Genomic DNA, 17,269 nt, shown 5'->3' with positions numbered 1-17,269 from the left:
GGTAAAAGATGAGAAATGAAAAACCAACAAAAGAAAACAAAAAACAGGAACCTAAAAGACCACAAGTCCGAATTGCTGTAAGTTGGTCTAATTTGAGGTGCTCATCTCTCTCTATATATATATATTATATATATACATACATATATAATCCAACGCCTGTTCGCTTTTCACGAGAGAAGTACTTAACGGATTTAGATCGGGTTTTTTTCTATAATTTGTTTGAACATTCCGGTTAATTTTGTGACTTCTCTCATCGCACTAAGTATCATAGTTTGGTTGTGTCACCGATTTATTTGCACAAATCCGAGAAAAAGGCTTCAGGCCGATGGGAGGGGGAAGCAGGACCTCAGGTGTAGGGAGCCGGACGGGGCCCTCCTCACTCACGTGCCAGCCTCCGTTCGAGTCGCTCTGCCTCTCGCCACGTGTTGGAGCATACCTTGAGAGAGAGATCTCAGCTACGCATGTTTTAGAGGGTACCTGCTCATTGGCAGAGATATCACAGCCACGTGCTCTTCACCCCATGTGGGGGCCACTCTCCCGTCAGTGCTGAACACGATCAGATACAGTGCCAATGTTTGACGGCCGAGCGTACCTACCTTCCGTTTGGCCAGAGATACCTTGCCAACTTTTGACTTTTTTGGCAAAGAGATCACAGCTGCATTCTCGCCCCTGATAGCAAAACCAAAAATATTGTATATCAAGAGGCCCTCAGATATGAAAGCTACCAATATAAATACGTCTCAATACAAATTATGACTTTTTTTTTATTATTGATTTTTAAAGTTTGCCCTGTTTCACTTCTATGCGGGCGGAGCTGCGGGGGACAGCCAGTATGAAATATAACAATTTAGTTCATGAGGTAGAAATACATAAGCAAGAAGAATTGCATCAGATATGAACAATATTGGAAATGGAGTGGTTCGTGGCTATGAGGCTAAGGATTTACACCAGCAATTGGATGATTGCCGGTTCGAATCCCGTAAAGCACCAGAAGTGACTCTACTCCATTGGGCCCTTGAGCGAGGTCCTTAACCTGCAATTGCTCTGTCCTGAGTATGACGTCAATCTGCATCCAGCCCTGCAAGAAGGTCCTCCAACTTGATGGGAAAACCTGGGGGTTGGTTGCAGGATTGGCACTCCAGCCACTATAAAAAAAACTCACACTCTTAAGTGTGGTGCTAAGTGTGGTATAGCGGGTCCGCGGCATCCGAAAAAAGGTTGTTTTTTAAATCCGTATAGTCGTGCCGTTCTCCGTGGGCATGATTGCACGACCGCGGGGAGTTAATGAGGTGATCGGAGCGTGTTGCACCTGCACATGTGGGTACGGTCATTCTTGTTTGCATCATTGGCTTCCTGCGGCGTGTAATTAAGGCGCTGCGCCCACAGCGGCACCCGTGGGTGTGTATATATAGATGGACATATACGAGAGGAGGGGGATATAAATCAGGAAGACAGAAATCGTGGAAGAGGGAAAAGGAAAGAGAAAGGTTGATGAAGAGAGAAAAGCGGAAGCGGTAAAAGGTCGGAAAACAGCAGTCAGGTGGTGACAATCCAGACACCTGGAAGGTGGAAGACGCCATGAGCTGGGGCCCCGCGAAGGAGCGTTATGCTGATGCGCTCTGGGGGCTGGTTCGCCCCACTGAATGTATGAGTGAGTGGGGTGAGCAGGAGAGGTGCCCTCCCAAAGGATTTGAGGAGCGACTGCGGGTGCACGAAGGATCGAGGGAGGAGAGTTGACCTTGGCGGTCTGGCAGTGACATCCTGATAGGGGGCCAAGACGAAGGTTAACTGAAGGAGCTCATTTTCCGTGGAGCAGAAGGTGCAATGGGAGGAGGGCTGGAGAGTAAGGAGAGATTGCGTTTTAATTACTGCATATATTAACCTTGTTTTATGGATTTATTTATTGTTGGTTTTTATCCTCACGGGCCCTTTATGTTATGGATTTATTTATGGAACTTTGGACACTGCACTTTTGCACTTTTTGATTGTTATAATAAAAGCACGTCTTCACCTTTGAATATATCCCCTGGCTTCATGTGAGATTTGTCCCCATTTGTCAGCTCAACTCGGTGACATTACTGACGGTGTTGGGTTCAGGGCTCCTCTAAGGACATTGGGAGCCTGAAGAGAACACGCATCATCACACTAAGGTGTCACCCGTTGCACAGCTGCACTCGAATCTCAATCCGGGGGGTTTGTCGTGTGATGGGTGCGGCAACCTCCTCCTCTATAATATTACAATGCGTGCTTCTGGTTAAATTATTAAAGTCCAAATATCCTTGAACATAATAGAAATGTGTCATTTTTCACCCTCTGATGGAGTTCCATAGAGAGCTAGAACAGGAAGGATCAAAAATAACACCAAATTCATAATCACCGACCCTGAAATCGCCTAAAACCATAAACACGCATGCTTACGCTTAACATTTGCCATTTTTAACATTCTGGGAGTGGCTCTTAGAGGGCTGAGACCACAAGTAAAGAATCAGACATTAAAAATATTATCAGATTCCTGATCAGTAATCCCGAAATAGCATGACACTCCACATATCTATATGTTAACCAAGTTTTGTGGAAAAGAATAACTTTGACCTGTCATATCCACTTAACTGGTAAACCCTTGGACTCAGTTGATGTGACACATGATACTTCAAGTCCTTTTGATCGTTTTTTGTTAAGGACACCTATTGGTTTACTCTTTATCATAAGGGTGTAATTTCCTGCACAAACTATGGCCTATAAATGAGGGGTTTTCAGGTCTACAGTGACACAATAGATAAAAGGCTGAGCGATTTCTCACCATTGACAGGCTTACAGCTTACTCACTGTGTGTGAGGATTTTCCACATCCCACCCTTTGTCCCATATTGGTTATCAACGTGCACTGCTGTTAGCCGCACATCCAAGCATTGTGAGAGAGGAGCTGGCTGTGTGCATGTGCTCCCTACGGTGGACTGACATTACCTTCAATATTGCCAGTAATCAGCCTGATTCTCCCCGTAAAGGGATGAGTGCCTTCAGAAAAATGAAGGACGGACAAAAAAAAAATATGACTGATGAAGGACTGGTGTACACCCGAACTCCACTTAGATTTTAATTTGTGGCTCGGGTGATCAAACGTCATCAACCACTTGCATCTCAGGCAGGTGGCGTCAATCTCTCAGGTACTCACCACGCTATCATTGCTCTCCGGAAGGTTCACAGATTTGACCACAACTTCTACTCCTGTTGTCTTTGGAGAGAGAAAAAGAAAAAAAAAAAGAAAATCAATATCAGGGTTGAAAGCCAAACAAATGTGGTTGTTACAAATTGATGTCATCAATCAAATGAAGCAGGTCAAAGGTTCAAACAATCTTCATGCCAAATGTGAGAAATGATAATTGAGAGATATCCTTATGTAAAGATCAGAAATTCCTGGCACTGGTTGGACAGGACTGAACACTTTTTTAGGGAGAAAAAAAAATTACAGATTTAAAGAAAAAAAAATTTAGACATGAGCATCAGTAGGCTTTGCACCCTATGGAACCAAGTTACCCAAACTATTCTATAACATTTCAGTAATTATTTACCACTCTAATCCTGATCATAAAATAGGTAATTACGATAGCAATCAATGAGAAGGATTCATAATTAATTTCAGAATTACGGTATTTGAGGGTTCCTCTAGAGGGCCTCTTTCACTTGCACGATATGGCTTGAAATCTAATCAGCACATCGTCATCTCATAACAGGCCTAAGTTTTGAGTCTGGGATTTTTCCATCGAGCTGTTTTAGCTCTAGACTGTCCTCAAGAAACTGTGACACACAGACACACACTCATCATCGAGATATCGATGTTTTCAGTATCAAGGGACTCTAAAATGTTGAGATCTGTTGAAAACTGGAGATTGAAATTTTTGACAAATCTAAAATTTTCACTACCCACCCCCATAGATGATTGACGGGAGTGAAAATCAAAAAAAAAAAAAAAGTGTGTGTGTTAAACAGTCACAGTCGAGACCACACTCCGTGAAAACAAGAAATTATACGATTAGGAATGCAGCAATGTTATCTATATGAAGTGACATAGCAAGTTACAAGAATGGAATCCGATGGAGCATTTATAGGATCTCTCGATACAAAATCCAAAAAGCTTTTTCCACTTACGTGGACAAATAATGCTTTGCCTTTTGTCAAGAAACAATGGAAGCTCTAGTCAATAGAGCTGAGGTGCACTTCATAATAATGATCAAGTAGAAGTTTACTGTCATGTGTGCATAATACGATTAAACTCTTTGTTGCCTGACACACCTCACAATCAAGAAGTGAGGACTGCAGAGCACAGTTGTCTTTTCCTGAAGATGCCCTCCTCTCCAAGTTTCGGTGAAACACTTTCGTACACATCTAAACAATATGCAACAAAGCAGTGTCTAGTTCATTTAGAAGACAACGTCAAGGTTAGGAGTAGCAACCAGATCTGCTCCATCCTGTGATCTGAATGCTGCTACAAAGACAATGGATTAAAGGGCGTGTCCAATAGTCCATCCGTTCATTAGCTGAACTTGCCTAAGGCATTAGGCAGGGAGTAGGCCACTGAAAGACAGACATTCACTTATGCTGGGCCAGTTTGAGAAGTCGAGTTTCACAAAACAATAGCAAATTCTTATCATTGTGCTGTAAGGATCTGTGACAATGAACTATAATCGTGATGCTCGTTCAGCAGCCGATCCAAATTAGCTAATTTTCACTGTTCGATAAATTGATATTCAGAGTGGTGGCTCTGAGGGTAGGGATCTGAACTGGCAGTCGGAAGGTTGCCGGTTCGATTCCCGTAAATGCCAGTAGGGACTCTGCTCTGTTGGGCCCTTAACCTGCAATGGCTGAGCGCTTTGAGTAATGAGAAAAAACGCAATATAAATGCAAAGAATTATTATTCTTAAGGGCGGAGTGGTGGCTCTGAGGCTAAGGATCTGCGCTGGTATCCCGAAGGTTGCCGGTTCGAATCCCCGTCACTGCCAAAAAGAGATCCTACTCAGCTGGGCCCTTGAGCAAGGCCCTTAACCTGTAATTGCTCCAGGGGCGCTGTACAATGGCTGACCCTGCGCTCTGACCCCAAGGGGTATGCGAAAAAACTAACAAACACTGTCAAACATTGTAAGTCTCTCTGGATAAGAGTGTCTGCTAAATGATGTAAATGTAAATGTAAATATTGTTTTTTCATCATCTGCTTTTCTATATTTTACGGTAATTTAGTTGTAGAACTCTTTTGCGTTAGGTGTTCAGTAGTGGAGTCAGCGCACGTCTGTTTCTGCTGTGAATTTCCTGTTAACAGAGAGCAGCAAGGCTGACTTTACCCGAAAGGGAGAAAATTGGAATATTGGCCTTTATGTTCAAGAAAATGGAGTAATACTCAAAAGAAAAAAGGAACTGAAGGAATCATCCCGAGCAATTACACCAATGGCAAGAAAAGCTGATTTAATGAATTCAGACCTTTGAATTTTGTCCTTTAATTAAAACAAATTCCGCCTGTCTGAGTCTGCATGGTGAGCGAGCTTGTGTTAAGCACAGCAGCCCACATTTACAAATAGAAAAAGAAAAGATAAAGAAGAATTTGAAATTGCTGCTTAGTACACAATAATCTTGTTAGCTTAACAATAAAATGTGTCTGTTTTACTTGTAAACTTGTTAAGGATGTCAGCCTTGTATCTTCTCAGTAATCACCTTATGAACATTTGATAGATCTGCGGCTTTTTAAACATTCGTACCACGTTTATTACTTGTCTGTATGTGCCATACACTATACGTTTTGGTAAGACACAAGTACTACATAATTAAAATGGTAATCCGAATTTACAATTACACCTCTAGAATTAGGAAGGACTAGCTGAAACACTCTTAAAAAATATAAATAAAATCCACCTTTATAATATAGTAAATGTATATTTTAACAGCAAAAAAGATGCAGTGCAAGTAATGAGATTAAAGTTATTAAAACCTGTAAGTGCATGTTGTCATGCATACTCGTCAGAGGGTCACCCTCCGGGGTTCCTCCCAAGTATGTAATTCCACCATGGTCTGAGAGGGGGCGCAGATGCTGTGTTGTTTTCCTTTGCCTCCACATTGCCAAAAAACTGCCAGTGAGGACAATTGACTCTGCCCCTTTATCTGTTCTGTCCATAGAAATGAGTGGCTGTAATGTACCTGCCAACGCTAACCACTGCTAGTGGGAGTTTCTCACGTTAATCAGCCTCACACTGTTATTGTTGAACGATCAGCAGGTGTAAGCGGCTTACTTATGGTGGTGTTGTCTTGTCCTACGCTGTACTTCCAGCCTGCTCCTGTTTCAGCACTGAACTTGGGCTGCCATGGGACCTTATCTGTTTTTTTACATAATAAGCAATCAACCATTTTGTCTGATTTTCAGGTGAAATACAGAAGAGGCGTCACTTGCTGACTGGAAACCTGAAGAGACGAAGCTCCTTCAAACCCCAGGCAAAGAGATAAAAGGAACCTTGATACGCGGTGATTTTGTTAGCCAGAACACCAGAGGGCGGTATTTGTTTTGTTTGAAATGGCGCCATTGAATGATATTTCGTTAATAGTTTGGAAGTAAATGGGGAGAGCTGGGTTGGCACCCTTTTCTTTTCTTATGACCTGTCACTCCCTCAGACAACCACAATGTACATTTACATTAAAGCTGTGTTTAACTTCTAATACCAATTAAATAAATCAATATGTTAGACAAATATTATGTGTATACATATTATCAAACATGTGCACATGGGAGGCAGCTAAAGGGCTCGAAGAAAGGTAATTCCACCCCAGACCAGGGGGTGGCGAGGTGCACTGATCCTTTCTCTTTTTCCACTGCAGACCCATTACGAGAAATTCCGCCTGGTCCCCATGACGTCCCTTTTGGCCCAGAAGGTGCCCCTTCTGGTCACGAACCTGATGATGTCACTTCTGGTTCCGGGCATAACAACCTCACTTCCTCTATCGCATTTTAAAAACCCACCATCTCAACTTCACCAGTCAGTCCTATTTTGAACTTAAACCAGTACACATCTGTGCTAAAAAATTTCCATTCTGAAGCCAGGAAAATTATACGGGTGGCTGCCCCAAATCTTTTTATGGCTCTTGTCTCATCTTTCATTAATATATACTGTATATTATATTCATGGCATTCGTAGACTGAATCACAATCTGATTGTATGGGTGGTTACCTACCAGGTAACGCTTGTGGTTGGTCAGCAAGTCGGCTAACATCTGCCACGGTGCCCTCTTTCAGTTGCAAGAAGCAGATCATAGAATGGTTGAAAAAAGTTTTACTGTCAAATAATGCAAAGAGTACGTGACACGTGTTTCGCCCTAATTCTGGGCTCATCAGGCGCACACACTCACTGCACTCCCTCTCGGGAATCGAACCTCGGTACAAATGCCATGAATGTAATTACCCCGTTCTACATGCTGTCGAATGAATGAACCACACGCCGTGGCGCAACGTTAGGGGCATTGCCTCTAGCGCTGACGTCCGAGGTTCGATTCCCGAGAGGGAGTGCAGTGAGTGTGTACGCCTGATGAGCCCAGAATTAGGGCGAAACACGTGTTGCGTACTCTTTGCATTATTTGACAGTAAAACTATTTCCAACTGTATATTATATATATATATATATTGCATAGTTTACTGTCAAATAATACAAAGAGTACGCAACACGTGTTTCAACCATTTTTTTCGCTCATCAGGCATACACACTCACTGCACCGAACCATGGACCTCAGTGTCAGAGGCGAAGCCTCTTTACGTTGCGCCACGGCATGTGGTTCGTTTATTTGACAGCCTGGAGATCGGGGTAATTACATTCATAGCATTCATAGTCTAAATCACAATCTGATTGTATGGGTGGGCGAAACACGTGTTGCGTACTCTTTGTATTATTTTAACAGTAAACTATGCAACATTCTATGATCTGCTTCTCGCAACTGAAAGAGGGCACCGTGGCAGATGTTTGCTAACTTGCAGACCAACCACAAGCGTTACCTGGTAGGTAACCACCCATACAATCAGATTATGATTCAGACTACGAATGTTATGAATATATATAAGTGTGTGTGTATATGTATGTACTGTATGTTTATAGATAGATAGATAGATAGATAGATAGATATCTATCTATCTATAAACATACAGTACATATATAAGGCGCCACCATTATGTTTTGAGATAGATGGATGCCAACAATAATTATATATATATATATATATATATATATATATATATATATATATATATATATATATATATATATATATATATATATATATAAAATGTATGATCAAAAAACTAAGGGAACACTTAATCATCCCAGTCTAATACCAAGTCAATGAAGCTTCAGATATTTCAGCCTGTCCACTTAGAGAGATTGTGACTCAACTTCTTTGCTGCTAATGAAAGTGACAACATTTGCACTGCAGAAGCAATGGCAAGACACCCCCCAAAAAGGGAATAGCGGCCACAGATAACTGAACTCTCTCCTTATCATTCCTTACTGATTCTTCTCTAGTTTTGCGTTCTGCTAGTGTCCTTCTCACTACTGGCAGCATGAGGCGGTACCTTAAGCCGGTACAGGTGGCAAAGGCAATCCAGGGTGGCACATTCATACATGCCGTCACAAGAAAAAAAATTAATCAATGTGACAGCTTGTAATTATCAGATGCATTTTATTTTCTTTAAAATAAATTTATATGTGATTTATATGTAATATACTGTATATGTACTATTGATATTTTCTCTACATATTTTAAATTAGTTTAAAAAGCATTTACTTTAAGGGGTTTGCAGTTTTGTTTTTAGTATTTTTAGGGTCACTAAATGATAAGCCCACAGAATTTAATTTTGTTAATAAAACATGGACAGGTGAACACATGTGGTCTAATTATAAAAACACCCAAGTTAACACAGAACATAAGGGTTTACTTTGTCTAGTTATGCAGGAGCTTAGTGTAAATGCTTTATTATTTTTATTAAAGAGATAAAGAAAACAAAATCTGAATCGGCTCATCCAGCAACATGATTATCGGTATCGACTCTCAAAAGCCTGATCAGAGCAGCCCTAACTATAATAACTATAATAAAATCAAAAGTACCCACCATTGTGTAATTCTTCTGAAAGTGTGTCCCATCACTGCGAAAGAGCTGGCATAAGGCACTCTTTCCTACTGTGGCATCACCTGCAAAGTCCACAAAAAGAATGTTAGTCTCAGTCTGCGTAAGTAATATCAAACCGCGTTCATGTTTGCACTGTGAAGTGCACGGTGTTACTGATGCTATCAAAGGGGTAGTTTGGTGCTGATTTTAGAAGTGGCCAAAGGTCTGGTCCCCTTACTAATACTCTGCATGTCAAATACAAAGGGTCTATCGTATGCGGTTCCCTGCTTCATAAATTGAGCAGCCCTACAACAGTTTACTGAACAGTCAATCATAAAAACAAGTACTGCAACATAACAAATAGTGTAGTGTTTCCCAGTAATAAAAAATAATAATAATAATTTTCCTCCACTGCTGCTGCTGCCACAGAATTACATTAATAATCAAAATCTATAACCATTTCCCACAATTAGATGGTTCACCGAGTGTAACATTTCTTAACCAATACAAAGTCTGATAAAGGCAAAGCTCAGAGTGAAGGCAGAAATTTAAACAGCAAAGAGCGACCCTACTCTGAAAAACCTGGTGCAACCAACAGCAGGCCTGTAGTTACGATGAATGAACCTTCTGTGGCTGAAACGTCTCCTAAAAGGACTTCTGCTAAACATATAAATAGCCGCTTAGCAAATGGCGTCCTTGGGTACGTGCTGCACTCCCTGTCCTGTAGGCTTCTTCTTATTGTTTTATGTGCCATACAGTAAAGCACACACAATTTCGTCTGGGGGGTGAGTTGTTGCACTTGGAGTACATATATACAGTATATATAGTCACAAACGTGCACTTGGGAGGCAGTCTAAGGGCTCGTTTATACTTCACGCTCAGAACGCGTACGCGCCCGCATTATGGCTGTCACGCGTTCCCAGCGTTCATCTGAGGCGTCCTCTGAGCAGGTCCTCAGAAATTAATGCGACACATGCGTGAGTTGCAGTACCGGCAAAAAGTCAGGGAGCGCAGTGTGCTAAAAGTTGGAATGCGACATCAGAGCCTCTGTTTACTATCTACAGGTCACAGAAAGCTGTTATGTGGATCCTACGGGATCGGTGTGCGCGCTTTGATGTTTGATGAACGGTTCAATGTGGTGAAGCAAAATGCCGACATACAAATGTATTTGTGGTGCTTTTATATTCAGGCGTTGCATATTCCCGATCGTAATGACACGATACGTTTTAAAAGTCTCACATACCATCTTTTGTGCCGTCTTTTTTTTTTTGCAACCTTACAACAGCAACATAATGTACAGCGCTGTATTTGAGCCACAGAGAAAAAAAATTAAGGACATCGTGAAAACGTGTATTTTGTGATTAAAGTGGAAATTTCGCTTTAATCTCGAAATGTCCAATTTAACCTTGTAGTTTACTTTATCATTAAAGCAGACCGTCGTAGATGTCATCCCAGTTTTTAATCGCTACGGCAAGCAGCAATAGATCACCACACGGAACACATTAAATGTATGGTACTCCAACTCTCTGCACATTTCGAATCTTTAGATGTATACTGGATATCACTTTCATGATGAAATGCATTAAAGTATGTATGGTACATTTTACAGATTAATCGTTAATTACGTTTAAATAATGAATACTGTTAATAATTACACACATAGGGGTGACACGGTGGTGGAGCAGTAGCACTGCTGTCTAGCACGGAGTCACGTCGCTGGTATTCCTTGCTTGGATTCCACACTGTGCTCCGGTATTCGTTCCAAAGATATGCAGATTTGGTCCCGCTAAATTGACTCCAGTGTATGAGTATGCTTGTATTCGCCTTGCGATGAGCTTAGGCCCTGTCCAGGGACTGTTTCTGCCTCTTGCCCAATGCTTGCCAGAATGGACACATCCCTGGACTGATGGATTTAATCATTAAACATCCTTTTCAGAGATATTGTGGTAAGGTGTCATCGGAATTTAATGGGTGTTCCAGGCAATTCACAACACAGCGAAGCCGAACCTGTTCTCACCGTGATAATATCTCGCACTGCCACCTTCCACCAGATTTACGTAAAGTACGCACGCGAGTATAAACAGTACAGAGCTTGCGTAGCAGGAGCGTCCGCTACAGCAAGCATCGTGTCGCGTCGCATGAAGTATAAACCTGGCCTTAGTCTAAGGACTCAACTGACAGTAGGATACAGAGCCAGGGGTTGATGAAAGGCACTAGCACCATTTTTTCCCTCTTCCACAGACCACCAGAAGGAAAAGCCAATTAAGACTCCACTTACTTCCACCTCTTCGTCATGCCCCGCTGCAGACCTCACTTTCACCTGAGATCCTGCCCTTTCCTGTCTTCTTCCTATATAAACCCAAGCTTTCATTTTGTTAGCAGTCATGATTTTTGGCTCAGTCTAATGTTACTACTCTTGTGTTCCCAAAGTTTTCCTTCAGAGTATACGGTGTGGATTCCCCAATGCTTTACAGTGGTTCTCTTGTTTATCACTGTATATATATATATATATATATATATATATATATATATATATATATATATATATATATATATATATATACACATACATATATACACACACACACACGCACACCACACATATCTATATATATAAAATCCCTATGTGCGTCCAGGTGTCCATGTGTGGGTGTCTTCTGATGAAGTGCGCATGCGCGGGGCACGGTGCGATGCGCGATAATACTGTCAGAGAAAGTTAGAGGCGTTTTACGGAAATACAAACCAGTATTACTGCGAGAGGAAATTAAAGGTACACAATACAGTGACGCATATTACAGCCACATACAAGCCAGTATTACTGTCAGAGGAGATTAAAGGCATATTACCGACGCGCACGCCTGTATTACTGCCAGAGAAAATTAAAGGTATATTACGGACGTACAAGCCAGCGGACGTACAAGACGGTATCCTTCAATAAGGGTGCGCACAAAAAGGCGAGCCTCAAAAGGGCGACCTCAATTGGGCGCAGTGAATAAAGGCGCACGTAAATAAAGATCTGCACCTTTGGTTGCTCTTCACATATTCCAGAGCCATTTGAACTAAATTATCTACGAACGCCTTTATTCGCCGCGTTCAATTGAGGTCGCCCTTTTGCAGCTCGCCTTTTTGTGCACGCCCTTATTGAATAGAGCCATACAAGACAGTATTACTGTCACAGAAAATTAAAGACACACAATACATGGCGGCAGCCTACGAAGAACGGTCAGCTCAGCAAGTAAACATCAACAAAAGAAAGGCTGAAAGACAAAGAAAAATACGACCAACAAAAAGAATGAGGTCAAAGTCCCTTGCCATTTAATATAGACTGTTCCTACTAATGTTCATGCACTACTGTTCTAGCGCCCGTTATTGTAACGGGCTAAATGACTAGTCTTATATATAAATGTCTACGCAAGGAAGTGTCCGTCTGTCCGGCCCAGAAGTCCGAGGCTACAGCAATGAAGCTCAAAGGGTCAGCAAGGCGGCCCCAAATTAATGAGTCGGAAGAAGAAAGAAGTGTGAGGCTACAGCATGAAGCTGAAAGAAAATGACTCTGTCGCCAAAGTGAAACCACCGCGAAAAGACAAACGAGAGAGAAACTGACTTAGCCACTGATAGACAAGGGGGGCGAGCACATCCGCAAAGTGAAACTGCAGACTCTGCATTTCCATTTTTTTCTGACGATTTCAGCAGTTTTTAGGAGCCCGGGCTGGGTTTACATGGCTACTATGTATATATCATATACATATGTGTGTGTGTGTGTGTGTATATATATATATATATATATATATATATATATCTCAATCATATATATTTATATATACATATATAACAAATACCCGCGGTGGGTTGGTACCCTGCCCGGGATTGGTTCCTGCCTTGTGCCCTGTGTTGGCTGGGATTGGCTCCAGCAGACCCCCGTGACCCTGTGTTCGGATTCAGCGGGTTGGAAAATGGATGGATGGATGGGTAAGCAGTAAATTGACAGAGGTTCAGATTGAAAATTCAGATTAACAAAAACTTAAAAAAAGGAAAATTCAGACTACAGTATTGCAAATGGGCCTTCTTCAGGGAACAACTAACAGGTTCCAACTTACAGATGTTGTGCAGCAATTAAAGTAAATGAAGCCTTGTAAATTGAAGCAGACAATTTGTATGGGTGTCCCAACTTCTGATGGTTACTTAAAAACCCTCTGTCTGTCTTTAAAGCAGAGTTTACTTTTTCACCATTTTAGGTCATTCATTCCACTCGTTCCAAAGGATTAAATCTGGAGGAACACTGAGGTGTCCTAAAACTTTTGACTGGTGGTGTGGCCACCGCACAGACATACACACAGACACTTGTCCATTTATTAAAGTTGGATGCTTGAAACAAAAAGGAGGGTGAGATAAAACACATGCATAATATATTGCAGACCCCTTTGGTAATGTTTTAAACATTTCCTATTAATATGTCTATATTAATGGTTAATACTCAAATATTGAACATCTGATTAATTATTAAAATAAACTCTGCATTAAAAAAAAAAATCATTCAGACATTTTTAATTGGGTCTGAAAGCAGATGGCCCTTTTTCTGAACCTGCGTTTTCTATTGCAGCAACCCAGAGATTCAAAGTCTAACCTTTCAAGATCAGAAGCAATGCTGCTTCATAAAAAAAGAGTCATAATTCAAAACTCAACTTATGAACATTTTGCAAATTAAATAGGATCACAAGGCATTTGTGTTTTTTTGGGGGTTATTAGGGGGCTCGGCCCCCTGCTCGCTACGCTCGCCAACCCCTATGTGGGCGAAACACGCTATCCACTTTACGGCTCTGCCACTCGCACATGAAGAAGCGGAAGTACAATTTAAATAGATTTGTTATTTTCATGGGATTTGTTACTTAAGCATAATAGAACTAACTATTTTACATTACAGCGACTAATTAACCATAGTAAGAAATAGTGAAATGTAATAAATTGAAAGAAAATGATGTTTCATGTTGCGTTAGAGGTATTCGTTGTACTATATGTTTTTGTTCTGTTTGGATTTGAAATTAACAAGCAAATACTTTTTAAACGTACACTTTTACTGTAAAAATTCAGTAAAAACAGTATTTGGAATTAACTTTTCATCAATATTGCTTGGAATTGTGATTCTGTGTTTGGACTTTCATCGTGGCAACGCAAAACTGCCCTTGAGTGAATATCGTTTCTTTCTCTTTAATAAATAAACCGACTTTTTCGAATGTTTGTCCTTGTGATTTGTTAATTGTCATAGCAAAAGCTATTCTAACGGGAAACTGTGAACATTTTAATACGAATGGCATATCAAGATCTCCTTTGCTGTCTCATGTTATCCCATGAAGATGTACTACATTACCTTTCTTGTCGCCAGTTAAAATTTTACATGTCAGAATTGTTTGACAATTGTTAACCGGAAATGGTTGAGCGGAGGGCGTGACTTGAAAAAATCTCTTGGCAATGGTCTGGTCTCAATTTTCAATACAACTAATCTTGTCCTATTGCATAGCCCATCACTCAGACATAAATTGCGCAATAACATTACGATACATCTTTCTTTCTACAGTAATGGAAGACCGGACGGTGTTAACGGTTGTAGATATTCTTCATGATGTTGTAAGTTGATGTTTTCATCTTCTGCACCATCACCACCAACTGTTTCAGCAGAGTCTATTGATATGCATTTAACCAATTTGCCGAGTAACCGATCGACAATTTTCGCGTAAATTCGTTTGACTTCATCGTTTCTCTGTGCCAGGATTGCCCGTGTACTCATTTCTTCTGTCGATAACCCTTTGGGATGAAATTCTTCAACAAGATTTGGACATAATAAGTCTTCTTTTATGATGAAACCATTAAAATTTATAAGAGCTGAGAGGGCAGGAACTGTGTCTGACAAAAGCTTTCACACGAATGAGAGGTGAGGGACCTCGGGCATGGGTCATTAACCAGAAAAGGTTGAGCGGAGGGCGTGACTTGAAAAAATCTCTTGGCAATGGTCTGGTCTCAAGATTTTCTTTTATAATAGAGAAATTATTTTTAAAGCACAACTGACTGGGTAACAGGTATAAAAGGTGCACCCTAATTAAACCAATTCTTTTATCAAAGTCAATTTATTTACAGAGCACATTTAAAACAACATCTGTAATGTTAAACATTAAAACATGCAATAAACAGAAATAAATTAAATAGAGTAAAATACAATAAAACTCAATACTGTCGAGTTTTAAACAAATCAGCTGAAAGTGACCCATTTATGTAGTAAGGTAAAGAATTTAACAGATGAGGTGCAGCAGCTGCCCCCCTTAGTACGAAGGTTCCCAAGAGACCACTGACCAGTAGATCCGAGCTCTCTGGATGGCTGGTGTACAGCGCACAATTCAGATAAATAGGCGGGAGCAAACCGGTGCAGTGAGTTAAAAAACCAGCAGTACAATTTTGAAATCAGTTCTAAATCTAACTGGCTGCCGGTGTAAAGAGGCTAAAACTGGAGATACAGAGGCAAACTTTGTTATGCCTCACCCACAAAAACGAGCAGCAACATTCCGTGCGCATCAGGGATTTACTGACGAGTTACAATAATCAAGCCGAGAAAACATTGAGTAACTTTCTCAAGATTCCTTGGAGATTTTATAAAAACAGGCTTAATCTTGGCTAAAAGATGAAGTTAACACAGCAACTCTTGAACTCAGAATGAATCGGTTTCTCGAAAAAAGAAGTTACTGTCAAAAATAACCTCAACTTGAAGTTTGCAAAAGTCCACCGAAGAGCTAAGAAGTTCAAAATCGATTCGAGTTCTGGCTGCAGGACCAGCTATCAACACGTCCGCTTTATTTTGATTTAGTTCGAGAAAAATTATTAGGTAATTTCTGGAAGAGGTGGACGTGAAATCGTGGACATACTAATAATTTAAAAAGGAAATCACACCACAGCGTAACTTAACAGATGTCAATTGGTCAGTCCTGATTTTACGGCGGCTTTCATTGCTAATGTTATGCAAAACGACTGCATGTTTTCAGATGAACTGACAAGTTTCATATTTGACAGCGTGAAAAAAAATCCGGTTACGGCACGGGTGGGTTTTTGAGTTTCTTGCCGAGTTTTTTTTTGTTCAACCGCCTGGCAGTTGGATGTCACTGTAAACCCTGACGAGGCTTTTAAAAGAGAAGAGGTTTAATTACCATGAGGATGTCTAAACTTACGGCTACTCCAACCACGATCAGTTAGTCTTACCTGCCAAAATGCACTTCGCTCTTAGTTTCACCATTTGAGCAATGCAAACGTCTCCACAGAACAGTCGTGGCACGTTCTTCCAACTTTTCAGTTAACAGTCTAGTAAAGGACGCCGGTGCAATCTAAACTACACTACTCGGTACTATAGACTTAGTGTGCTAACAGTAAACTAATACAACCATAAGGATAAATTATGCGGGCTTCTCTAAGCACAGTTTTGCACCACCGTATTTGTCGCTCAAACAACTTCCGCTTGCCAACGAGTTGCCGCTTAGTTCCTTAGCAACCTAATCTTTGCATTCCGAGAAGCCAAGACTGCTGCCACTCACAAGCATAACTGTTCTCATTTGACAAACCTTTTTAGTCCCGCCTACCTTTGAAGCGCCTATTTCATTGGCTTAATGATAATACACAAAGGCTTTGATTGGCTACCCTAGTAACGTAGGCTGACGAGAAACATCGACGCAATTAGAGAAAGTTGTTCAGTCCCCGCCCACATTTAAACGAAAGGTTTTTGGGGTTTGAAGGTCACGCTGTGCGACACTCACTGCGGCAGCGCCCGGAGGGAACGTGGAGGTCAGTAGTTCAGCCACTGGACGGCGCGGTGCATTAAAGCAGGTCTTATAAAATGTATTTTATGTAACAACTCAAGTTTAATACAAGCAAACGACAACCCCCCGTGGTTACTCAATGTATCTGAAAATGAATTGCCGTATACACAAGCGGGCGTTTGTTGAAACCGTATTGTTCACGTGCGTGCTTACCGTTAAGTAAGCGAGAAGAGCGCGCCAGGGTTTAACCGACGACATTTTCAGCGTTAAAATAATGCGGTTTAAATTTGCTAGTATAAATGAATCCTTAAAATTAGCGGAAAATGTAATGGCTTTTCCAGCAGTGACCATACCGC

At 41.1% G+C, this 17,269-nt stretch overlaps 1 protein-coding gene across 1 annotated transcript in view; it reads right to left on the bottom strand.

Moving 5' to 3' along the window:
* ift27 (intraflagellar transport 27 homolog (Chlamydomonas)) overlaps window positions 1-16,644 on the bottom strand; it is a 33,360-nt gene extending 16,716 nt beyond the window's left edge. Inside the window, exons 1-3 of the mRNA XM_028815128.2 lie at window positions 16,363-16,644; window positions 9,127-9,206; window positions 3,172-3,231 (exon numbers count right to left, since the gene is read on the bottom strand). Of these exons, the coding sequence (XP_028670961.1) occupies window positions 3,172-3,231; window positions 9,127-9,206; window positions 16,363-16,396 (174 nt within the window). The 5' untranslated portion in view covers window positions 16,397-16,644. The remainder of the gene's footprint in view (window positions 1-3,171; window positions 3,232-9,126; window positions 9,207-16,362) is intronic.
* Window positions 16,645-17,269: the final 625 nt, after the last annotated feature.

Source organism: Erpetoichthys calabaricus, chromosome 12 (assembly GCF_900747795.2).
Source record: "Erpetoichthys calabaricus chromosome 12, fErpCal1.3, whole genome shotgun sequence".
NCBI lineage: Eukaryota > Metazoa > Chordata > Cladistia > Polypteriformes > Polypteridae > Erpetoichthys > Erpetoichthys calabaricus.
This window is presented reverse-complemented; position numbering and strand designations above follow the sequence as displayed.